General features: G+C 40.3%; 1 protein-coding gene across 1 annotated transcript in view; it reads right to left on the reverse strand.

Moving 5' to 3' along the window:
* Positions 1–20,757, reverse strand: part of HHIP (hedgehog interacting protein) — a gene marked incomplete at both ends in the record, with an annotated part of 71,575 nt that extends 50,818 nt beyond the window's left edge. Inside the window, 4 exons of the mRNA XM_080613600.1 lie at positions 5,042–5,243; positions 6,025–6,181; positions 13,343–13,538; positions 20,491–20,757. Coding sequence (XP_080469726.1) covers positions 5,042–5,243; positions 6,025–6,181; positions 13,343–13,538; positions 20,491–20,757 — 822 coding nt within the window. The remainder of the gene's footprint in view (positions 1–5,041; positions 5,244–6,024; positions 6,182–13,342; positions 13,539–20,490) is intronic.
* Positions 20,758–26,928: the final 6,171 nt, after the last annotated feature.

Here is a 26,928-nt window from a genome sequence, read left to right on the forward strand (position 1 = left end):
CAATTTATGACCCTGTAGTCAGCAGATAGATACACACCAGAGCCACACCAGAGCTTGGCCGCAATCAAAAAAAGTAGCAAGAAACTGGAAATACTTTAAGGATCAGAGATGACAAGCAACAGAACATGAAGCCCAACTGCAGTTCCATACCTCATGATCTAATTCAGTTTGTGGATTTATAAATAGAAAACTACCATGTAACTACAGGGACTTGATTTTACCATTGGCAGTAGCAAGATGTAAACTTGGCTACTTTGTGCAGTTACGAGGTCCTTCATTTTGAAAGGATGTTGGGAAGTTGAATGATTGTAGGGAAGGACCACAAAAATGATTTAAGGACTAACAGTTGCAGCCCCAGAGCTACTTAGCTTTTCAGAAAGTATTCTGAAAGCAGATTACAGCATTTAACTCACAAGAGAAATGGTAGGCTCTTCCTTTTTTGTTGTTGCCAAGTCATACTTTGATGCCTTCCCTTCCAAGCAATATGTTTTAGACTAATGTATTTTAGACCAATACCTGCTTTTTGGCTCAGGAGACAAGAGAGTGAGTGAAAACTGATGTAATAGGTTGTGCTACGTTTAATGGTGGCTGCTACTAATCTAAAGGTTTCCAAATCTTAGGAAATAATAGAGTTAATAAGATAAAATACAGCCAGATGAGTAAGGAAATTTGGAGAACTGCTAGGCCATTCAGCATTTTTCTGTAAGTTAGATACAATCTTGAGTATAAGGTGACTGATGTTGTAATAACAACATATTCAGCACTGCTATATCTACATGGGTACTAATATTTTCATCCAAAAAAATGTCCTTGCTACAAAACTTTGAAAGAAAAACTGTAAAATATTGTCCTGTAACTAACAGCTCTCTTCACCACAACATAATGGAGCAGTAAATCACCAGAACAGGGATGCAGACTTTTAGTTTTGTGGTTTTTTGTTTTAGTTTGGTTTTTTTTTTCTGGTAAATGCTTATTCTTTTCTTCTACATACATGCCACATACACAGGGTACTTTGTTATATTAATGGTACAGGTGATGGCATCAGTATTTTCTCCGTTCCACTGGGCTATATACTCCTAAATAGTTGAGCCCAGGTGCATGTCCTACCTTTGAGGTTCATGTCTCACTCATGTCCTCATGCAATTTTTGGCCAAGACTGAGGTGCACAGCTTCCTTCTTTTCGCCACATTCTTGAGATGGGGAAGTACAGACTAACAGTGGCAGGAAGGACTTGGCCAAGTACCCAATCCATCCACACATACTACAATACTTATGTAGCCAGTGTGACATAAAATACATTGGAGAGATCTATAAACAGTTTCCAACAACTAAGTTAAAAACTAGAAGATGAGAAAAGCATTCCTGCTAACTGTGCTGTGAAAGAAGATTAGACATTGGGAAATTTCTTATTTCTTAAGCTCTTCAGAGTTTTGGTTGGTTTTTAATCTTCAGGAATCCTGCATTTAATTTTCTCCTGAGTAGGCCTCCAGGAAGCACAAGGTACCATCATCCATTCATAGCATCTCTCTGTTACGAAATACTTCTACATGCTTGTGCTAATTCCTTCTGTGATACTGACAGCATATAAAATTATCACTTCTTCTCTTTCTTTTTAAGGCCTTAAAATTAAATAACTGTAAATAGATTTTACTGTTTTCAAGCAGAGCCCTCAATGACTTTACTCAACATTAAAAGCCAATGGACCAATAAAACATATGCATCAGGTTGTACCACTCTTCTTTAATTTCCATTCATATCCACAGGCTGACAAGAAGCAACTCCAGATAATCCTATTTATGTGCTTAGGTGAGCAAGACCAGTGAAGAAGCCTTACAAACTCACTCACAGCAATGTAAGGGGCTCCAGATGAATTTTATCAACACAGGGATCATTAGTTCCATTAGAGAAACAAAACAGCATCTTTTTAGGAGGGTATCGTGGCTGACTGCTGTACTCTTCCTCTGTACAAAAAGTCTTCCTCTGTTTTTGTATACTGCTTTACTCCTCATTTGACTGCCAGTGCTGTGATGAGTGAGATGATATTAGCGAGGTCAGAACCAAAGCCCAGGACTATATTTTTAAGAAGAAAATATGTCACTTCTGTTTCTTGGTTGTAATAGCCTCAAGAAAGTTTTAAGTGTATTCTTTGAAAAGTCATCATGCAGCAGATTGGCTGCTTTGTGACAATATAATGATTTTATCACTCCTAAATTTTCTCTTTACATTGCAAAAAGAAGAGAAAATCAGGCACCACTATTCTACTCCATCTATCAGCATTAAAAATATCTTACTGGCATAGCTGTCCAAAACACTTTTCAGAGGCATCAATTTAAATTACCTTTTATTCAACCACAGCTGCATAATTATTATTATGTACTGGATACAACATATGTCTATAAAGTTTAAAAAAATATTTTTACTATTGTCACTAGAGTTAAGTGTTTGTATTTCAGGTACAGATAAAAAAATAACAGAAACTGCTGTTTTCAGACACTTAGGTGTAAGAGAGGGTATTATTTTTAGGGAAAAATAGTTATTTGCCTTTTCTCGCTAATATTGCTCCAAGGTCAGAAAAGAGGTGAACAGGTTTTGTTTATTTCAATTAAAAAAGCTATGTTAATTCAAGAATAGCATTATATGGGTGATGTTATACACGAATTAACCAGATATTTGGGTTAACATCTATGATCTGTGTAAAATGAACAGAGGACTCAAGGCAACATGTTACCTTGTCAAAATATTTCGCTGGAACATATGTTTGATAAGGGACAATTGAGTATTTATTGATTTCATTTTCTTTTTCACTTACACTGCTGTATGAGAAGAATCAGGCACATGGAGCAAAAGCTGTACATACAAATTCATCCACCTGGTGATACAGCATTCCTTGAGTTAGGGCAGAGGACACATTCAGCAGTTCTCACATTCTGCATGTGGATGCGGTGGTTTAGGTAGTGGTTTGTTACGGGTCTTTTTTCATTTGCTGGCTGCACACTATCTGCATTGCCTGCTGGAAAATTGTCTGTCCACACAATATTCTCCATTCTCTCTGATTTCTATTTTCAAAGTGTATATGGGTGAGTAAAACAAATACACTTCAAGTAGTCTATTTTGATGGAATAATTGTTACCACTGTCACAGTCATCTTCCACCCTTGTAGGTAAAGGACCATGAGCAATGATTACAGGAATCAGCAGCAGAAAAGCATAAAAATGTTTAAGAACCTTTGTTTTAAACTACCATTTGGATTATGTGGGGTTTGTTTTATTCTATTTATTTATTATTTCATATAATGTACTCATTCCTCAAATTCTTTCCCCTTCCTATTTAAGAGCTGAAGTATTGCTTCTAGGCACATTCCCTTTCTCCTTACCTGTGAAGTATTTAAAGCCTCTGCTCTTGCCAGCCTGTATTAAGCACTGCAATACAATTATCCTCAGTCAGTGGACTGTTATCTGAGGAAATTGAATTAGACTTTCTAGCTTAGAGAACATCAAATTATTTACACGAAATGTTATGGTTGAAACAGATCCAGATTAGAGTATTAAATGATGGTTAGGGTAGTAAAGACTAAAAAGATCAAGTGACTGATTTGAAACAGAACTAAAAGTCAAATCTGAATCTGAGAGTAGCTGTTGAGAGTCTTATCAAGTTGGCTATTGCCTATTCAGAAGCATGGAAAATTAGTTTTCTATTTAGCCTTTCCTCTAAATTCCAGCTGTAAAAGTTTCCTCGAGGAAGGTTTGTTTGGGACCAATAGCAGTTCTGAGGAAAGTTTCCGTGTCGTTCTTTCACAAGCACAAGCTATCAGAAGTTTCAGTTAAGAAATATGAAACAGAAAAAGAATGAAAAAAAAAAAAAGGTTCCTTAGACCGATGTTCAAAAACCCCCTAGTAAGTCCCTTCTGTTTTGGTATCTTGAACATAATGGTTACCTATGGAGGCAGAAAGGGAAGTGTTCAGCAAATCACAGAATCCTATGAATTGGTTCTTTTCCTGAAAAAAGGTGTAATATATTTAATTTCTCTCTCTCTTTCAACACAAACTACAAACTTCTGACATATCCTCTCAGAAAAACTATCTTAATTGGCTTACTGCCCTTATAGCTGAAACACGAACAGACTAGTTAGCATGTGCTATGCATTTTAAATCAATACAGTTTGTCACAATTATTATTTAAGATTACTCTGTCAAGAGTATGTCCATGTATCTTTCATCCATGATGGCTTTATCATATATATTCCTGACTGTTCTAGGCAAAACCTGATTGCAATTTAAATTTGCTTTATGTATTTGATTTTACTTGGATTACCACTCTAAAATGTGACAAGGAATGAACATGGAACAATGCTTAAGACATTTTCAAAGTAAAATATTCCCCAATAGATTTACAAGTTTTCCATTAGTACTTACCCCATATCTAGATGTAATTTCTTGCCTCCACCCTCCGACGTATTCCCATCAGTTCCCATTCACCATTCACTCCCCTGACCATTAAAGTCTCAAATACATGCTGGTTTAAAGCAGCCTCCTGCCAAGGGCAGCTTGTGCTACATTTGAGATTGAGCCAAGAGGGAGAGAGCACCACTGCCCCTCTCCTGGGGGTCCCTGAGCACTTCCAGGCCCCCTCCTGTGTCCAGCTGCCAGGGCATTGATGAGCACCTGCAGGTCAGGGGAGGCCCTGAGCCAAACTTGCTCCCACTGGAATCACAGCAAAACTCGGCTGAATTCAGAGGGATGGAAATAAGCCCAAAGGATGAAAATATAAAAATAATGCTGGTGTTGGATAGTTTCTTCTGAATTTAAAGTGAGGGAAAAATGAAGTGAAACAGAAAAAGGTGATGATAGGTATAAGATGCTATGTTATCCCTCCCCAAAACAAGTAAGTTTTTACTTCTTTGCCAGACAGAACTGTACTGTCTGTTGTCATTACTCTCCTTTTTCATTATTTAAATAGAAATAATTTCTGAAAAACGTTTCTTCCCTTTTTACCCATATACAGGCTAAATTATAAGCAGATAGAGGTAAGTATAAAATCCAACCTTTATTCCACTTTGAACAAGCTTGTGTATATCCAAAAAAGGTTCCTTGAGTATGTCTCCTTCAGGACTGAAAATCTTCACATATCCTTCTTTCTCAAGAATAAAGAGGCGATGGGATCCATCCCCACAATGTACTGCTCCAACAGGCTGCCTCAGTCCACTCACAACCTCCTGAATACAGAAGCAGTTGTGCTTGTGTTTTCTAAAATAAAACAAAAAAATAGGGAGAAATTTCTTCTTTCTTGTAACTGTGACACAACAGTGACCCTAAGAGACAAAGTAAGTGTTCGATAGTGATATTAAAAACACAGTTAAATAATCCAGAGTAAATTATTTCCTTAAATGTATGTGAGCAGATAATACTGAAAATCACTTTGAACTTCACTTGAGCAAAATTTGGTTTGTATAAAAGAAAATCAGTTCATCATATCTGAAATGTAGAGGAACAGGAGAGAAAAAATTTGGTAAAAAAAGGAGAAAAATTTGTAAACACAAAATTTCTACTGTACAATAAATACAGTAAATTCCAGCAATTTCATAACGTTTGGCTTCTAAAGCCCATTCAAAAATAATGGCTTATGATGGGACAATTTAATTTCATTATTTTCACAAATAAAATTACATGAATGAAATAAAGTGAAAGTTCTGAAATAAATATTTTGCTAATAAACTTATTGTAGTTTTTTAGTAATATTAAATTCAGGTAGAAATTTCTTAGAACCAGAGGGTGGACCATAACCAAGATCCACAGGGTGGATCAAACAAGGATTCTAACACCTTTTCAGCAATGCAAATATCAAATGGTACTGAAATATTGAAGCTAATGTAACTTTCTCTTTGACGTACGCTAGTGGCAGTGAAAGAAAGTAACATCTGGAAAACACAGCTGCTGAGCATAAGCACACACTGAGCTGTTTCACTGTGAAAACCACAGGCTTTGCTAGGGTTTTTTTTCAGATTAAACAGCATTTATCTTTATGAACCTGCTGATCTCTTCCTCTTTGTCATATTCTTCCACGTGGTCCAGGGAGTTAGAAGCTGGCCCTCGCACTTGTTTTCTTGGAAAATCTGGAAAGCATACACCACCATCCTTTCTTGCATAGTAAAAGCAAAACTCATCAGCTGTAGTTTGGAGAAGACCTTCAAAATGCAAAAGAGCATGCAAATATTTAGTGTGTTGTCATGTCTGCAGTTTCGTGCAGTCAAGCTAATCTTTAAATAGATTATATATTGAATGAAAAAAACAAGTAATTTTAAACAAAGTGCTATCTGCAAAAAAGGCCTGCTCTGAATAAATACAAACTGAGTAGATTACCTTTTATAGTTTATTCATCTGTATTTGTATTAAGCCTTATTTTCAGTGTGCTTAAATAAAAATGCCAATTCATTCAAAATGACACTACAGTTCACTTATTAAAATATTAAGAGACAAAGTTCAAAGTTGAGGCTGTGATATACTTTTCCTGATTTTAACCCTATTAAGTGTCTTATCAGCTGTAAAATAGCTTGAGCAACTTTCATTTAACCTCTTTTTTTCTGAAGTGGCTTGGTGTAGTAAAAATTTCAGTTAAGACTTCAGAAAAAGGCATGCAGTAAACACTTTGTGGAATGCTAGCAGCAAAGGACATCAGGCAAAGAGGTAAATAATTAATTGTCTCAGAAAGTGAGAAGTACTGGTGAAAACTGCACTGTGTTGACGTGCAGTTGGCCTCTGGTTAACTCCCAGCACTAGAGTGAGTGAACACAGTGCCCCATGGTGAGGTCTCCTTCCTCAGCTCCATCCCCTGAAAAGCGTGCTATGTTTCATGTTGCATTGGAGTTGACTTTAAGCTGGCTTGGATGAAAGGTGGTCTTTAGGTTTTAGGTTAAAATGGGAAGGAGTTTGAAGACTCAGGGAAGCAAGAAGTTCATAAAATGAGAGCCTTTGAGGAAAAAGCCTGCCTTTATACTGATACTACACTATGTTTAATGACAGCAGAAATATCTATTTCTGTCCGCAAACTTATTTCTAGTAATTTCCATCCAGTTTTTAATCTTTAGTATTAAATCTAAGAAGATAGATAGAATTTGGCTGGTTATACATTTACTATTCTAATATAACATTGTTAAGACAGTATGTCTTAAGTTACCTTCGTTCCTTTTTGCATTATTGGCATACTGTGTTAGGATGTAGTATGGTCCAGGACATAACTCACAGGATGCCCGGAATTAGCACTTAATTGGAATTAGAGGCCTAATTTATGCATGGCTTTACCACTCACGAATATAGATCGTGGCTATAAAACCTCTGGCTTACAACGTACAATAAGGGCTGATCAGGGACAGCTGTGTTGCACTGAAAAATGCCAATTTCTTAAAAGAAAAGCTTTTTCAGAAATATTATCAGTTTAGACAAAATTTTAGTTAACAGAATGTTTCTGGTCCAAACTCAAACTTCTGGTCTAAATGAAAAAGAGAAACAAACAGCAAATCTCATATCACTATACTCCAATGTCTTGTAATTAGGGTGTTTCATTAGAAAGAGGAATATTCAGGTCAATGTCCCTCATCTGTCAGGCAAGAGGTTGACCCTAAGTCTCCCATTTCCCAAGTAAATGTCCTAACAACGACTTTATTAGCTATCCTGGGGTGGTCTCTCTGTGGCTTTCTTCATGGAAAATTTCGAAAGAGTTCAATTTCTTCCTTATGTGGAATAGGAAAATTTTTTAGATCCCAGAATTTTTGTGGAGTGGAAAGCCTTTCCCACCCAACTATACTTCTTTTCATATGCATCTTCCTTGAAAAATATTGGAAAAATAACATGACAAGGCCTGCCTTTGGTTTCTATAAAATAATATCTGGAAACACATGGTAGTGCGTTGTGGTGTAAAAGTTTAATTACCATGATTTGGAGCTTCAGTAAATATCGTCTCTGAGGAGCTGGTTTTAATTTATAGTAGTTATTTGGAGAAAATGAGAGATACAATTTCAAGTGGAACAACTGGAGAGGAACACTGATATAATCACGGAGTAGTATTCCAAGGCTTGTAGATATAACGCCAAAGTCAAAAGTAATCTAAAATCTTACTGTTGAATTATTTGACTTAAGAATACACAGTTTTGTCCTCAAAAATTTATTTCTCTAGGCTCAGTGGATCATTCAAGAAAATGCAAGAACAAATTGGAGGTGTACATTTTCTGTGGATTTCTAGAAGTTTTCAAGTATACCATCTACTATTTACTAAAGATAAACTACTCTTGGCTTGAATGTTATCTTTAGTCAGAAAAGCTGAGAGCACACTATGATCGTATTGTTTACTCGGTACGTGTTCCTTTCAAATAACAATCAGATGCAAACCTCACTTGACTAATGCGTTATGCAATGCCTTATCTTACATGTAAGACTAAGCCCTTTTCTTCATGAAATATTTTATCATGCGCTTAAGTACATACTGCACTGCAGTTGCCTTTTAGCTGTTTAGCAAACCCACCAGCAGATTTCCACAAAGGAGAAGGCTTATGTTCATTTTCCTTAGAAATGCTCCTAAAAAGTGGGGTGAAATTGTGAATACTGTAAATACAGTTTCACCTGTGTATTAGGGATGGAATTTTGTCCTATAAAAGCCACAGTAATTTACCAAATAAAAATAAATCTGGTTGTGTTATATAGGCTAGAATTCAACTTACTAACAGCTCCACCAAAGACAGTTAGAAAAACATTTGCTTCTACTCTCCTATCTGCTTGTAGCCATTTAATGTTCTCTTTATTGTGCTAAAATTCTAAGGTCTTTAGTGTAGAGTTTGCTATTTTGTTCAGGGTTTGTACAGTGTCCAGAAGAATGGTCCCTGACAAGTGCCCCTAAGCACTAGAATTGTTTGGAGAAAAAAGAAAGACCATTTTGCTCAGTCTGAGTTTATTCAAATACAGCTCTGTCACTGTCTTCTATGAGAACTATGCCTAATAAGGACTGCAACATTTGGTCCTGTGTGAATTCCTGTACTTATTACTTTATTTTAAAAGACTCATACATATCATTACAAATTTCCTCCCAGCTGTGTGTTGACAGAGCTGTGCCTGTGTTAACCAAGAAAACTGAAATCACAAAGGAAGATTAAACATGAATTTTAATTGATTTTGCACAGGCTTGCATTTCTATGCTTTTAAAACTTTCTGTCTTGCAAAAAAGAATCAAACTACCGACTTTTCAGTTAGGCAGTCACAGTGAAGGCTTTCTGCATTCACCTTTATTAAAAACTGTCAGAATAAGTTGCATGATTTCAAGCCTTTTCAAAAGAAAACTTCTGCTCTCAGCTGATCCTGACCTCCTCTCTCCACTCTTATTTGCAGTCAGTTATTCTTCACACTCTATCTTCCTTCCTGTCCTACCTTCACCAAAATTCACTTCACTGGCTTCCCTGTTTACCCACCCCCCTGCCTCTTCTCTTTGATACACAACTCAAATGTCATGGTGGCATTTGTCCTGGTCTTCACAGCAAGTCAAGTTCCTATTCACTCCCTTCCTTGTTTGCACTGAGACAGGATTGAGTATCATCTACTTGTCTGAGTTTACCTAAACTGGCTTAGAGAGCATCTGGAAGTTAGGCTCACCTGCCTTATTCCTGCTGCAACCCTGAGCATACAGTTCAGTATTGTGTGAAGAAGCATTTTCCTGGTTTGACTGGGTTGTTGTTTTTTTTTTTCCATTTTGCACTTTTGACAGCTAGATGTGAATGTGTTCACAAAACCCACATTCTCCTCACTCTTCTCAGCTCTCAGTGACAACTAAATCGAAGAGGTGATACCAGACTGATAGTTTCAAAATGTAGTAAGTTCAGTGTAGTAAGCTCACATCATTTCCTACTGGTTTTCAAGTGACTAGTGGCCCTCTTCTCATACTCACACACTGCATATTTCTGCATACACACAGTGCCAGGGTTAATCCTCTTGATGCTCTTGTTAGCAGCAGCAGCAGCATTATGAGCCACTACTATATCCCTGCAGCTTGACCATGTTATCTGGGACTTTTAGTTGACTATGTCAGGACTTCTGGAAGTGTTGTGTGACTTGCAGAATTTCTCAGATTTCCAGCATTTTGGGCTGGGGTGCCTCTGGCATTTAAAAATTGTTATCAAGCATGTGTTCTGGTAATGCCTGGATTCAGATCTGGGGCTGGACCTGAATCCACCCACAATCACCTGGAACCCATTTCTTCAAATGAAAGTGAGGGAGAGCACATAGTCCAAAATCTGTCCAACATCCTTGAGTAGGCAGAACGCACTGTGACTGTGGTTTGTTCCTTAGACTATGTCACTTCCACTGACATGGATCAATTTTCTGCTCATGCCTAAAGGGAGAATCAGATGTGCCTTTCTTTACTAGCTAAATGAATAGTAAAAAGTCTTCCCTTTTAACCTTGGAAAACCTAAAATTCACATTGATTGAAGATACTTCATTAAGGCACTTAACACCAGTGTCTCCATCAGTAATCACTTTAACTGAAGCTTACAGTAAAGATCAGATGAGAAGTAATGAGAACAGTCATCTGGGATGAAGCAGGGAAGTTCTAATCTCATAGACATTGTGAAACATTACACCCTTTTGTGTTAACATATCCATAGAATCCTGATTATTGTTCTGCTTGAATAAAGAATCGGGTCCACTTTTTCTTTGAATATTCCTAGAGAAGCCAATGGAAGTTCTGATAAAAGCCAGAACTGGTGGGTAAACTGCTCTCTTCAAAAAAATTAACCAAGAATCTGTTAAGAGTTTTCAACTTTGCAAAAAGAGACCAAACAATAAATGGATTTCTGGAGCTAACTTAAGAAAAAACCTGATGTAGAAGCCCCCAGTCTTCTTGCTTAATAGGTACCGCTAAATTTTCAATTCCAGAAAAGATGCTTGCTATCTTATATCACAAATAATATTTCTCATTTTTGCAGGACTTAAGGGATAAAATTATTTTTGTAGTCAGTGATTTCCTTGAACTCCTTTGTATTGGCGTTCAGAAACAGTTAGCACTCCCTAATGGAGGAAGAGTAATTATTTTACTTTTTAACAAATGCACTCTGAATCACTGCCAGAGACCTTGGGTTTGGGGGCCTGTTAATTTCCAACTCTTTGTTTAGTCCTCCAGGCTAAACTAAAAACACAGCTTCCACATTTTCTGGGGTTTTTCTTTCTTTTGCAATAAATATTATTATGGCTATATGGGTCTCACAAGTAAAATAGAAAATCCAAATAATTTGTTATTTTAATTATTTACATTTTAGAATGTGCAAGACTGTTAAACTGTATTAAAATCCTACAGGCTATCTTCTCAAAAAGTGGGACCTGAACCTTAATTAATACCTTCAGGAAATCCTAGTATAGGTATCAACCACCATATGTATGTCAAATCACCAAATTAAACCTGTTGGTGGGTGTAAGTATACAACTTTTTGTTAGTACAACCTACTTTCAGAACAAGTATTTAGAATGATTATTAGCATCTGACTGATGTAGGAAAAATCCTATTTTAACTGATGCTAAAGCATGTAAGCTCTTTTCCTGCAAAGCACTGTGCTCTGCCCAGTGCTAGAGTTATGCTTTCATCTGGTTATCTTTCAAGGCAGCCTGGGTGGTCACAAAAAGCACTTGACATCTTGATGCACTTCAGCAGTTTTACATATACACAAACTTTGTAGAAAAATAAATTTGTCATTCGTCACCACATATGTTGATCTGAGGAGTAAGGTTCCTGTGGCCATAGCTCCTGTGCTGCTGAGCCCTTTCTCATTCTCTCTCCTTCCACCTCCTCCTTCTTTCTCCCTTTTCCCTCATTCACTTTTTCCAATTCAACAAATTGTTTTTCATAAACACAGAATATCATAAAACAGCTATAAGGGACTTCCTGCGCAGAATATACTCATCATTTGTACCAGCTACAAACTCATGTCAAAAAAACTCTGTGGTGACTTCTTATATGGGTGAAACATTTAGAATATCTAATCTGTTATCGCTGTTCAGCAGGCAGTCTTGGCAACTATGATCTATGCTGCTTTGCTTTGGGGAATGTGATAAAGAGCAAGAAACAGCTGGTTTAAGAAAGCCTTAGAAACATCTCTTAGTTTATAAAGACAATAATAATATTTTCGTATTTGAATGGGTTGAGATACATGTTAAACCACAGTAAAGGAAAAAGTAAGTCAATTCAAAATGTTTTCTCAAGTCAATAAAAGAACACTGCAAAAAATCTCTGCACTCTTGGGGTTTCAGAGAAAACAAGTACACAGCATACACACGCAATTAAAAAACCCTCCTCCAAATCTCATCCACTTAAACTATCCCCTTTACCCAAACATGTTTATATTACATTACAAAGCTGTGTTCATATGTCAAAAAGGACTATCCACAAATTCATTTTTCATATGGCTATCAACTCTTTTTTCCAGTCTGTGTTGCTAGTGACAAAAAAAAAATTGTAACCAGTTTAATTATTTTCTCCTGTGTGGCATTATTTATAAGTAGTGTTTGGACAGGGAAAAAAGCATAGTTTAAAAATGACAGTCTTAAACATATAAATAATTTACTGTTGAGAATACCAAAGATGTTATTTAATATAATAGCATATTAAAACCAGTGTTTCTAAAGAACCATCTTCTGTGGTTATTTTGTTGATATAGTTACAAGTGATAGTACACATTTGGTGATTGACTTAGACAACACAGGTCAAATTCTGGTTTTGGTTAGGTCTAGCTAAGTCTACTGACTATAGTGAGGAAGTATCAGGTTAGTTAAGAATTTAGCTGTTAACAGCATGTTGGAAGTGATTCAAAGATCACAGAAGTCTATCAAATAGCTCCCTTTGATTTCAGTGGGCTTTAAACCCCATAGAAAAAACATCAGTTTCTAGGGTAACAAAACCAGAAAAAAAACTTTACTGATCAGCTTTTAGTCTACAGCAAACAGCCAGCATCCTTTATTTCTTGCATTTTAAAGCTATCATTTAGTATAGCCTTTTGGATGGCCAACTGCTTGTTTACATGATTCGAATGAACACAGCAGTATTTCAGGTAATGGTTTCAGGTGCTTCTGACAACAAACAAGCCTGTGTTTCATGAAAAGCTTAATAGGAAGGTGGCAAGAAAGCACTCAAAATACTTATCTCACTATATAAGATCCACTGTGAAGTCCCATAGATATTCTGCCTTTGGCTGAGCAAAACCCACCCATGATATCAGTGGGTATTTTACCTAGTGCAGAGCTGGATCTGTAACCCCTCAGGCCATATCAACACTTTGAAACAGACATCCTTTAGCCCCATAGCTGATTATAGGTTTTACCTGGTATGTGACCTCTGCAAGTATAATAGAATTCTTTACAATAGTCTTTGCACAGGTAGGGAAGAGTTAGTTCTCTTTCAGGCGTTTCCCCTTTTTCAGGTGAGTGGAATAGGTTCTGAGCATGAGGTGAGCAGTGTGCACACTTGATTTCCTCCAGTAGCTTCGTACATTCTGTGTTGTTGGTAACAGAAAGTATCTGCAAGCCACAAACCAGAGACAAATAAACATATGACCTGTTTCTCCATCTTACACAAAAAAAGATTGCACAATCTAATGTAATAAATAATGTTAGCAGAACCAATAGTTACTATAAACGCCTTATGTCTCATGTCACCGTTCTGGAAGTGCAAAAATTATTACTATGAAATGTGCAATACGCCATTAGTACAGTGAGATTTTAAGTGCTTGCCTCTTTCTCAGATAAGAATCATAGTACTCAAGTTATTTTATGGACTCATGCTGGCAATCTCTTAATCACATAGGCAATCTCTGAACTAGAGGAATCATTTATATTCAGGAGGAGTTACATGAGCAGGCCTTTTTCTTATGAGAAATACTTAAAAACCTAACTTGTAAGGTGACCTATTTAAATATTTACAGACTAAAAATCAAAATTCTACCATCAAAACACACCAGGAAAACCATATTTAGGTATTTGTCAGATAGGTGTATCTTGAACAATACCACAGTTTGGTTACTGAAATGACTGCTGCCGAGTTCAGCAGGTGCCTTGGATTTTTCATCTTTAAATGCTGCTCTGCATTTTGCTCACTCTCATATAAACTACTCGGAGGTGGGAAAAGCTGTATGTTTTCATATATTTATTTTTGTAAGTGAAAAAGTGGAATTTGAAACTGTAACTCTGCCCTGAAAGAAGAGCATATATTATGCGTAGAACTTGAAGAAGCACGAAACCACGACTGGTGATGTGTTTAAGTAAACACTGGAGCCTAAGGAGCACAATGTCATCAAATCGTGAAAAATAATGGAAAACAGCATAGTTGTCTTTATTAGTCTTTGAATGCAGTGCACTTTGTTAATCCGTTGTTAACCACACGGATTATTTTTTGATCATTCATCCCAATGGTGGGTAGTGGGAAATATGTTCGCAGTTGAGAGGGACTGAATCTGATCATCCAATGCAAAATGAAAGCTCAGGTTCTTTCTGTTGTTTGTTTAACACAGTTATAAACAAAGACTGAGAGACACTTGTGTTAAGAAATATCAACACGGTAAATATTTATATTTTGTCAAGTCTGTAAATATTTGTAAACAGCTCATTTGAAAATGTGGCCACACTTTTGCTCCAGTTTGTCTGAGTTGATTTGCAGAAGGACTTTCCAATGTCGCTCCCTTGCAACATAACATGAAAGGAAATTATCTAAATTACCTTTGATAAAATGATAAAAGAAGTTATTCAGTGCATGAAGACTCTTGATACATTTGAGTATGCTGTCTCATAGGTCAGTTCTCTTCTAGGATGCACTACTTTGGTAAAACGGTTCTGTACTCAGCATTTTATTTACAGATATAATTACATAAACCTCAAACACTTAAGAAAAATGCACTCTCCATTGTTTTAAGCAGATAAGTTTTCAAAATATTACACAACATACAGCCTGTACAGGTGCACAAAAACCTATTTAAAGGAACCTTAATTTAGAAGACAAACTCTTACCAGGAAAATTCAGGCTTACCATATACATATTGTCAAAAGGCCATCTGAGTTTAGTGGCGTAGTTGGACCACTGATTAGAAGAACACCATTTGGCTTCTACCCTTATTCTGGAAGAGCTGCCATCATCTTCAAAAAAGAATTCCCCCAGCTTTGCCAGGATCATTAAATGCATTAAATGTTCTGTTCTTTAGACTATCTGTTCTCAGACTGTCCTCAGCTTCATAGCACCTGCAATTAAGTAATGTCTCTAACATCTGCCAGGCATGGTTTATTAGCTCTCTTACGACCATTCTTGGGCATGTAGCTGACTTACATCTTTTTTTGAAAGGATTCATCTTCTTTTTTCTTTTTTTTTCCTCAAACCTTGAAGACAGCCATTAATTGACTGCCTGTTGCATGTATGGCAAAAGATTTGCATTGGCCCTGAATTCCTTCCGTAGCCCCAGCCCCTTCTTTCCTGAAAAAGTTTAGATTCTTTTTGCTAGATTGCTCATTTGGGCCATAGCAGCAGAACTGTTAACCTTAGTCTTCTTTCTTCAGTTTCAGATGTTGTTCTAGATACAGTAGATGTAGGGGAAAATGCCTTGAAGACAAGAGCTAAAAATATATTGGTAACTGCAATATACTATAACCAAAATACATATTTACTAAAACTTTGAACTTGACTTAATACTGCCTAGGAGTGCAATCCAGGTAGCAGAGAACAGGCTTCACATGATTGCAGTAATCCACACTGCTGAGTCAATCTTCTGCATTAGCTGGACTTTCTTAAGGCATGTCTGTCAAACAGAACAAAGTCTGAAGCCAACAGGGGATGATCAAAATCACTATCCAAAAATGCTACTTTTTAAGAACATTACATCACCAAGAAGCTGGGAGCTCCCCTAAAGTAAGGACAAAATTACCTATTTTGGTGTTTTCACCAAAGGAAAGTGTATCATGACTACAGACTCTTCAGTCTGTATAGGTATATAGTATAGGCAAGTATGCCTATATTCAGTAGTGTCACCTCCTTTGCAAAAGCCTCAGATGTCGATCTCAGGCAGTAGGCTGTGTTGCATACGATGGAGTGTTTAGAAGTACAAGTAAATATGAGATATTACTAGGTAAATATGCAGTGTGTTTATTGAATTAACTCCACAGTGATGCAGATAGAAAAGAGTTCTAGTGGAAGACTCCAGAATGCATTGTGAAGAGGGGAGGAAAAAACCCTAAAAAAATTACAGGATAACAAAGCTAATTTACTGTTTCTTGTGGAAAATGTAATTGACATTGCCTGGTGATACAGGAGAAGTAGTGCTTGCCAACATTTCAGTCCTCAAAGTTAAGACAAAAGGGTCCTAATCCCCCTGAGCAGCTGCTATCCAGGAACTGACCACAGGAATTCACCCCCTCATGTCATTTCTGAAATGAATCTTGGTCATATAACAGCTAATCGGAAGATTAAGGAATGAGAGTCAATCAATTATCTGAAAATCAAGTACAATGTTATTTAACTTTTAGAATGCTCCAGCAAAATAGGGTGGTAACATTTGCTCTGTGTGAGGTCTGATATATAACTCTGTCCTGGCTGGAAGATAGGACAAATGTTTTATTCTGAATTTCAGTAAATCAATAATGTATTTATTCTGGAGTTTATTAAACCAGTTTCAAGTGAAAGCTGAAATACTTATTTGAATGAAGATTTTTTTCTGTTGGATCTCTACTTTGAATATGACCTTAAAGTTGACAATGGCTTTGGTCTTTTGAAGAAATGTAAACTAATTTCCTGCTTCAGTTTTTAAAGTCATATGTGAAACCGTCAAACTGCAGTGGTTTAAACTAACTGTTCTCTGGAAAATATGTAAAACTTCCAAACATTTATTGCAACATGCCTAATAATGATTATGCCTGCTGCTGACTAATTTACAACATCTGTAAGATCATCCTTTAATCTCTAGCCACATGAAAGAAAACCGGGTAGACTAAAGGTAAGATAAATCCTGGAATGCACAGGAAATCATAGCATACTAAATTGGTTTATCAACAAAAAGGATAGTGCAAAGAAGAAGAAACAGAAGACAAAACAATAGACAGAAATTCTGTACATTGAATATTGTCAGCCGTTTTGTGTACTCTGTCATATCTAGTTTGAGAAGGGCAATATAATTTTGATGTTAAGATTAAAAAAAAACAAACCCAACAGTGAAATAAGTCATTGCATTGAGCTATATTTGATATACAAATATATATTTTTTTATTATTTTTTATGGCTAAAAATCATATGCTTACGAGATTGTTCAGCTGTTGGGTTGAACATATGCTTCTTCTGTATTATAGTGTTGGATTATGCCATTAAAGAGTTCGGTTTCAATTTTAGGGTAATATGTAAATAGATCATTGTACTAAGGCAGCTGTTAAAGGGACCCCAAGATGAGTTATTTGTTTAGTTGGATGTGTTCAACAATAGCCTTTGTTCGTGAAAGAGCCAGAGCAAACAAATGATTGTAAAAGGGCACACTTGAAAACAATTACTTTTCACCCATTCCTTGACAGCCTTGGCTGTGAAACCATCCAAGGTAGAGAGGACTTCTTTGCCTGTCAGGCTGTCAGGAAAGTTTTAGAAAAACTGATATTACAATGTTTGACTGGGATGTAGTAGCCTTTCATAAACAAGGGGACATCGCAGAAAACTAGAAGACAAAGAGTTAAATGTCAACAACAGGATGCAAAAATCTTACTTGCGCCACTGCAATGTTGTATCTGCTCATCATGGTAGCTCCAGTTTTGCTCCCCAAACCACAGGCAATGGGAGTGTTTTCATTATAAACCAATCAATAAGTTGGTGAGAAATTCTCAAAGACTGGTGTCTTAACTAAGAAGCTGTTATGAAAATCCCTACTGAGCATGCTCAATTCTTTTTTTACTTTTTTTTTTTAAAGAAGTTGGAGTTCAAATTTATGCCACAGCCACTCCATCCTGTACATATATGATGGAGTTTAAAAAAACTGCTATTGGAACTGTAGAATACAGTTTAAACAATGTGGTTTTACCAAAGTTCCATTCAAATGTATTCCATAATCGTTTGCCATGCCTTTTATTGTGGAATGACCACCTCATTCTGCCAAGTACAAATTAACATGTATTTTGACATTTTTTCTAAACATATATTAATATGATAAAGCTGATTTGTGAGTTTCATAAATGTTCATCTGTGGTGAAAACAGTCTGATTTTAAATCCCTGTAAAATAATGTCTGTTTAAAAGTGTAATCTCTATCTAAAAAACAGGTTCAACAGCTCAGAAATAGCTGCTGTGACATATATGGTCAGTTCCTCAAATTGATATCAGGTTTTTACTACCCTTAGTAAAAAAAAACCAAACCAAACCAAACACCAAAACAACAAAAACAATTAAAAGATATTTTCAAGGAATAGTAAGAAGAGAATAAACTCTTCAACTGAATGGGTATGGAAAACTAACCAAAATTCAACTTCCAACTTACTGCATTCAGCCAATTACTACAAGGCTCTCCAAGCACTGAATAATCTTGGTAGCATATATGCCACTGAGACATTCAAACAGGGTGAATTAAGGACATACTTCCCAGTCCTTATTCTTTTCCTATTTTTTTTTTTTTTTCCTTTTCCCTACTAGATCTTTCAGGTTATCTGTGTGTGGTTAGTTTATAGTTTAATTCAATTATCACACAGGAGCTAAATGACACTGTCTCTAGACAACATGAAGAAATATATCTGCCTTGAATCTCAAACTGCTGCTGCATATGGTATGAATAAAGAGAGATCTGCAGCTGAAAACCTGCAGTAAGACAGTTCTCACTCATCTGGGAATAGAGGGGGTAGGACAAATGCTCCCTCAAAAGGCATGAACATTTGGACAGAGCTGGGGACTGAAGGAGAATGATGTTCTCCAGTTTCACCCATTAGTGAACCAACTAACAAACACAATGGTGTTGTTGTTATTCTTTTGCCATAAGCAACAGGACTCTGTGTGTGGGCAGCAGTTTAGTGGGGAGGAGGATAAGTCGACCCCTTTTTGTCCTATTGATTTTTTCCTATTTGCATGACTTGAGCAAATTAAATGATGCAATATGGCTTTTTGTTACAAAACAAAGTGAGAGATACCACCCAGACACATATGTTGATTCGTAGAAGCTGTTTACATGAGAATGGAGTGAAATCTACCGTGAACTGAGCATAAAAATTCGATTCAGGCTGGGTATTTTTTGTTATTATGCTTGGGCCAGGAAGACTGAAACACAAGTTTTCCAAGAGTCTCTCAGACCTTGACAACTACAGAGTTGTAACTGAGGAATTCTTAATTAAACCTAAAGCAGGATGAGGGGGAAAGGAAAAAAAAAAATAAAGAGGAACAAAAAAAGAGAAAATAAAAAATAAAAAGACACCTGATTGTTTATTTCACGTGCAGTGATTCTTAATGACATTATTCAGCAACCTCCCTCCCTGAGCGTACCCCTGGATGCAAGTGGCCATCATAGCAGAGCTTATCAAACACGGTCCTGTGGGGTTAGGTACCAGCTCCTTTGAAAATCCAAGCAACAGGCTGATAAGCAGGATTTAACTTGCTAAAGGATGCAGGGAACTGACAATTGTTAAGAAATCGGTGAGCAAAGAGGAGGTGCTTCCCTTCACATGACCGCAGCTTGAAATTGGGCAGGGAGGCTGCCAGGTGATGTGAAAAGGGAGACGTATGTCACAGCAGTTTGGGACAGAGAAAGAGAACCCGATCATCGGGGGAGCTGTTAGATCAGGGTCCGAGAGACGAAACTTAGGGGGACTTCTGCAGCTCACGGTATGGGTACCCGTGAGACGTGCGTGGGCCCGGAGGAGGCTGCACACCACAAAAGTTTGGTACACCGGCACCGTGTACTGCTACTCAAAACCCTCCCTGACCAAACATGTGGAACAAACTTGACAAGGTTTGTCACCCCAGAAAAAACAAACGGAAAGCACCGCCAGTAAGCATGCAGCCCCGCTGCTGCCGGTCCCCGGACGGCAGCTGAAGCCCCTCCAGCTCGTCCACCTTTCCCCGGCACCGGTACCTGCTCCCAGCCCGGCCCCCGGGACCACACCGGGACCAGGCCGGCGCCAGTGCCAGAAACTGGCAGCTGACAAGAACTTCCAGGCAGAGCCGTCGGCAGCTGGCAAAGCGCTCCCCCCGCGGAGCGCCCGTCCCCTCCAGGGCAGCAGCTCTGCCGCAGCCGGGCTCCCCGCGACTCCCGAGTACATGTATCAAGCATCAGTGTCATCTTTCTGCTTCGCCCTCACCTCCCAGGCAAAAGCGGGCGGTCGCCCCCCGCCGCTGCATCTCCCCCGCCCGGGAACGCAGCAGGTTAGCGGCTGGTGCACGGGCTCCACGCGGGAAAAAATAAAAGCAGTCCAAATCTCAAAACCACCCAATAAGGCCCCAAAGCTCCCGGAAAGCCCGAGGCAGCCCCGGGGGTGCCTACCTTCGCCTCGGCGTGCAGAAGCCCCTGCGCGTCGGAGCGGGAGCAGCAGGACAGGCGCGGGTAGAGGCCGCGGCACATCGCCTCCCCGCCGGCCGGGGCCTCCGGGGACAGCACCCGCCGGTCGCGCTTCTTCAGCCGCCGCGGAGGGGTCCCGTTGAGGCACCTTCTCCTGCGGGCGCCGCTCTCCCCAAACTTGGCATCCCCCTCGAAGAAGCACAGAACCACGGCCACCAGCAGCAGCTTGAACGGCAGCATCTTGAGCATCATGCCTGAGGGAGCGTGTGAATGCACCAAAAAAAGGGGGGGTGGGGGCAGAAGGAGGGGAATCCCACGGACTTCTGTTTGCACTTCAGCTCAGGAAACCACCTCCCTCCCCCAGAAAGGGAAAAGTCTGGAGGAGAATAAGAGCGGCGGCAATTAAAAAGCACTTCGGTCACCCCCGCTTCCAAAAGGCGCGGAGAGGCAAGGAGCTGGGGAACGAGCCCCCGCGCCCGCGGCGGGAGGATGCTCGGGGCCGGCGAACTTGTGAAGCGGCACAGGTTTAGCAGCTGCCGCTGCCGCGCCGAGGCGCCGAGGCTCGGGGCGGGCCGGGCAGCGGGCGGCGGCAGCCCTTCACTTGTCGTCCCATAGGAAGGGTGTCCCCGAGGCGGGACGGCGGCGGCCGTGCCGGGCGATGCCCCCTCCGCTGCTGCGGCTGCTGCTGCTGCCGGCGGCGGCTCGCGAGGGCTCTCATGTTTCGCTCCCTCTTTTCTTCTTCTTTTTAAGCCGCGCGCGGGGAGGTGCTGCCACCGCGCGCCCTGCACGTCACCCGGCGGCACCGGCCGCGCGTGCCGCCCGCGCCGCCGCGGGGGCCCCGCGGGAAGCGGCGGCGCCGCGCGCCCGGAGGACTCTCGCCGCCCCCCCTTCCTCCCTCCCCCCCCCCCCCCCCCCCCAACCCGAAACTCCGACCCGCGCGCGCGCGAGCCGCAGGGGCGCGGTGAGGCGCGGGGCACGTGGCGGCGCCCCGCCCTGTAGCGTTTCCCCGCCGGCGGCAGCTGCCAGGGGGGTCTTGTGCAGTCCTGTCCCGTCCCGTCCCCCTTCCCCCGGTGAAACGGGAGCCGGGGCTCCCGCAGGGCCGGCGGAGGGTGTGGGCGCCTGCCTCGGCGGGAACCGGTGGAGCCGCGTCGCTGCCCGGCGGAAGGCGAGCGCTGTAGGTGGGTCCCGCTCACCCGGCGGCTGAGGTACCCGGCCCGGGGGCAGCCGCCATTGGGCCAGCCTGGCAGCAGTGCCGCCCCGGGTCTGCGTGGCCGCACCCTCATTTCGCCCCCGCGAGTCATCTCCAAATGGCAGGGAAGGTTCCAGACCCGCGGGCAGGCGTCGAAGGACCGCCACAGTGGAGAGCGGTGGGACGTGCCGTCAGCTCAGGTGACTCGGAGCGGAGCTCCGGCATCGTTGCTTCTGCTGGAGGTGCAGCAGCTTTCTGTCAGTGCAGTGGCCCTCGCTCCTTCACCCCAACTGTGGTAACCGAGTTCAAAGCAGGACTGATCGGTCATGGCGGCCATTGCTAATGGTAGGAGGGAGTGAGGTTTGGAGGGTGAGCGTCCTCCTAAAGTGTGGGAAACAGGAGACCTGTGTGTGGGAAGAGTGTGATGGACCAACCGAGTGTCTGGCACTTGGTGGCAAGGAAGCACCTGGAGCACCAGGAGCCGCCAGAAGGGGAAGGGCCAACCCAGTGTGAGGCAAAGTTGGGAAGGAGAAAAGTGCAAGCCCAGGGTATAGACCAAGGTTCCGCTGGGAGGAGGTGCTACAGGGTGCTGAGGTGGGAAGAGGGACTTAGAGCTTAGCCAGGAGGTGTTGGCTTCTTCCCATGAGGGAGAGGAGGGGGTGGAAGTCCTCAGAAGCAGCTGTAGTGCGGGTGTAGCTACAGCTGCTGACTGGGGGGTAAAGGGCAGCTGGACAAATAGAGCCCTGAGGTGTATTTACCACAGACTTGCTACTAATCCCTGAAATAGAGGAAAAAATGGCTTGCTCTCCTGCATAAAGAACCCCCTTAGGAGGAAGAAAGGGAAAGAAGTATTGCATGGAGTTCTTGATGTGCAGCAGTGTTGTTTCTAAAGCAACTAGGGCCTGTTACTGCTCTCCTCACGTTTATTTTTAACCAAAGAAAATGAGTCTTCAGATTTGCGTTTGAACTCTTAAACAGTCTGCACCAAACTAAATAAGAATTTGGCATGGACAAACAGTACATCAGATAAATTCGTTGCATAGACATAAAGACTGTTTCCCTCGCCTTTAAGTGCATATCTTGAAGGCGAGTGGTCCGTAACCTCATGACCGTCACTTGCCTTAACCACGGACTCTCATTTGGCTGGAAATGATCCCAGCGAAGGCTTAAGCTACATCAACACAAAGGAGGGAGGCCTGTAGTACAGCAATGAGCCTCAGCACTCACTCTGGTGAGTGAAATAAGGATGGTACCCTTGGGGTATCAATAGCGCTCATGATACAGCTTCCTGCTTTGTAGTCTTAGACAAAAAGTAGTGCTCTGCAATACGTGAACTTGTTCCATGAGAACCTGACTGGCAGAACTGTAGCAATGAAGTTAGTCTACAACAGCTATACCACTTTTGTTACTGTGAATTATTACATAGGTGATTCTGAAATAAAAGTGATTCTGGTATAAAGCAGAATGGCGTATCAGAATAAAGCCACTTTTATTCCCAAGCAGACTCCTTACAAAGGGTTACACTGGCAAAATAATGGTGACACGAGGACACAGCTGGAGGGCCTGTGTGCCTCTTTCCTTGTGTAGGCAGGTGCTCATACTTTCAAATAGATTGCATAATTCTGCTCTGCATCTCCCTTACCAGAGCAGGGAAACTGAAACTCAGTGGAAAGACGTGGCTGTGGGGCAGATACCTTCTTGAAAAAACAAATGTTCAGTGAAAATTTCTGTTGAGCGATTGTGGCCCAGTCCTCTCAGTTCCTGTCTTGCTCAAGGAGAGAGGAAGTGAGGAATATAAATCTATATGATCAAAGTAGTACAGCTATTAGTAAATAACCTTTCTTCCTCCTTCAAGTGCTGCCTGCATAAGTATCTCTTTCTATGTATACCTGTACCAGTTCTCAGAGGAGGTGAGTTTGAGGTGTGTTAATTAAATAGAGAATGATTTCCCGAAATGGGATTTAGATCAGGTTGCCAGACTAAGAAAGAGCTGACAGTTTGTGAAGGTCAGTTTCTACACAGAAATTTTACACAAATCTGTGATGGGCAACATTTCCCAGAAATTCAGTGGAATGTACTGTTGACCTTGTATAATATGAAGTGCTCAAAACTTCAAGCTGTGTAGTGATAGGGTGATATAAAGATGTATAAGCAAGACTTGAGGAAGGTTGAATGTTCTTTAAAACCTCTGAATAGAGATTGCTGATTCTTGCAGTTTTGTGCAGGAAGATCTGATTTAATCTTATGTTCCTTTCCACACTTTCAAAGTACATGATGGCTTCTTTAGCAAAGCTGGTGGTGTTTTTTTCCAAGCTGGTTGATACAGGGTATTTTTTATGAACCTTTTTAATAATGCAAAGTTAAGGTCAGTATTAGTACATACTAGTTCAGAGTGTCAATTTCAGGAGACTTCCAGCCTTTGATAAACAGAGATAGGGGAATACTTCTGAAGTAAAAACATATGCATAGGAAATACAGTTAATAAACACATCAGTCTTTTAAGGCAACCTGGATTCTGTCATGTAAAGCTCATTACTTAGAAATGATTAAACATGGTAATGCTGTAAACTGAATACATTCTGTAATTTATTCACAGTATGAAGGTTATAGATGAGAATCTTCGGGCCACGATGCCATTATGTGTGAAAGGGTTAGAAAGTTTTAAAAAAGGAAGCTATTGCTGCTGCAGTGTTTGAATGTAGCTAGATTTTCTTCTAGTTTTGCCTAGGAGACAAGCAGACTCTGCTTACTCATGCCATAACTCTCATTATCTGTATTATTATCTATAGCATGATATGTCATGGTACCTGTATTGTGTGTATTGAATGTGTCAGAATACCCTTCCTTCAAAGAGTGTAAGGCATTGATTGTGGCATGCACTTGAACTTACTATTTCTTAGATTATTTTATGTTTGTTGTCAGGCAATCATACATATTTTGCAAGGGAATTTAATTGCTTTAGTGTTTAAAGTCAGTGAATTCCTCAGTACTTAGAACAGAAGAGGAAACATAGTTATGTGTAGCAGCTAGTGTCAGTTTGGGGAAATACAGTTATTGTGAGTTTGCAGATAGGAGCTGAAGCTGGGCGAAATGGTCTCCTGGCATCAGGTTTGATAGAAGCAAGCAGTAGCATCAAGTTATTCCTAAACTCCCAACAGATGTTGTCTGACAGCACGTGTTTACATGTTCCTATGATTCACAGAACTTCACGTGTGATCACCTCACTTTGACAATGAAGCCCATGCAGTGTGAGATGTGTCTTCTCAGCAGTAATATCAAGGCTAAATTCCATCTTTCTACACTGATAGGGAGTACCTGGCATGCCCTGAGGAGGAATGTTGCCAGGGGACAAGCCAACACTCATCTTGATCTGCATCTGGGAAATTGTATTTAAGACGCTAGTGTGGGAAGATCACCCATCTATATCACGGACATTTTCACTAGGTGAAGCAAGTGGGCTTCAGCTCTTGGGAGAGTGGCTTTGCTTTTGTTTTAGCCAGCGTTTGAGTTGAACTTCTGAAATATGCTTTTGTCTTTCCCATTTATCTTGTTTCAGACCCACTTTCTTGTCAGATGAAATGAGGGTGAAGCCTTTCCTTACCACTACTACTACACTTTTCACTGAATACTTTGTAACAATGTACTTGTTACTTGTACTTGTAGCTCTCTCACTAAACTGTGGGATGTGTTGTGAAACCAATGATTCTGTTTTATTGCTTAGTTTTAGGTAGTCCTGCAAGGAGCAGGGAGTCGGACTTGGTGATCCTCATCAATCTCTTCCAACCTGAGATATTCCATGATTCTATGATTTTGTTTTCTTGTTGGGGTCACTGTATGTCGTAGACCAGCGAGAAACAGTCACAGATTCTCCACTGTAGATGTTCAAAATGAGAGCACTCCAGATTGAATCCAGTTCCAGATTCCAGATTCAATTCTGGAGGAAAAAAAAAAAAAAAAAAAAAAATCCTTTAATTTTCAATCTTGTCTGTTTCATTTAGCAAGAAAAGAAAAATCTGTCTAAAGTAGTCAGTTCATTTAAACTACTTTGAAACAAAACTGAGCTTCAGAGTCCAAACTCTGAGGCTTCTGCCTCAGTTGTGGCTCCTTGAAACTTAAAGGTCTCATCTCTCAGTTTTCTGTCAGCTAGAAGGACAGAGGAATCTGGAAATTTGGAATGAGGGCCTGGGCAGGATTCTCAGGGTTTGGCAGTCTGGGCTTCTGTGCTTCTGGCTTTTTTTGGGTGAAAGCCTGACTGTCCTGAGAGTCCCATTAGAAGTGAAGCTGAGGGTTTTTTCTGGCTCTCTGCTGCATCACTGGGGCTAGGGTTCCTGTGGCTTCAAGGCAGAGAACTGGAATATCAGGAAACCCTGACTCTGGGACAGTCTTTATGGCAGGAGTTCCCCACAGCTGGGAACTCTGCAAGTCCATTCGCTGTGGCAACTCCTCTGGTAATGAAGAAGGAAAACTGCTGGAATGGTTTCATTAAAGCATCTTGTGGTTAGTCAGAAGTTTGTAAAACCATTATATTTTTTTGCTTATATTTCTGTTTGTGATGTAACAGATTTTTTTCAGTTTGGTCAGGACATTTCAAGTTGGTTCTATCCACCATATACTATATCCCACATCACTTCATGGGGTTGAGAATAACATATTGCTTGTCTTTGCATACCACAAATACGAGGTGTGAAAGCTGGTATAACATGAATGAACAGGACTTGTTAGGATATTTTTTATGGGAAAATAGGTGCCCAGACAGTCACAGACAGGTTTTTAGGGTATGTCTCTACCACAGAGTTCCCCATGGCTCTTAGAAATCCTCTAAACCAGCTGAAGCCACCTGGACCATTTGGGATTGTAAACTAATACGTCTGCTCTCTAAACATGACTTCAAAAAAACCTGAGTCCAACCTGGGTACAAAAGCAGTATTGGGCTGATATTAACTCCACTTGATTGGCCCATCAGAGAATATGAACTACAGATTATTTTAGCACATCAAGTCAGGTACTAACACAAACCTTCAATTACGTGTGTTCAGTTTTGCAACATAGTCTAGGCTAAGAAGGCAGCTAAAGCAAGCCATTTTGTGAGGGAATGAAGACTCAAGAGGTCCTCTTGCCTATAGTCTGCATACTTTCACTACCTGCTGTAATTCACCTAATCAGTGGGTCTCTATGTATGTTACAAAGAGACAAAGGAAACTGCCATGGGAAAATATTTCTTTTCTACCAGGGAC

This window comes from Psittacula echo (genome assembly GCF_963264785.1).
Source record: "Psittacula echo genome assembly, chromosome: 1".
Taxonomy (NCBI): Eukaryota; Metazoa; Chordata; class Aves; order Psittaciformes; family Psittacidae; genus Psittacula; species Psittacula echo.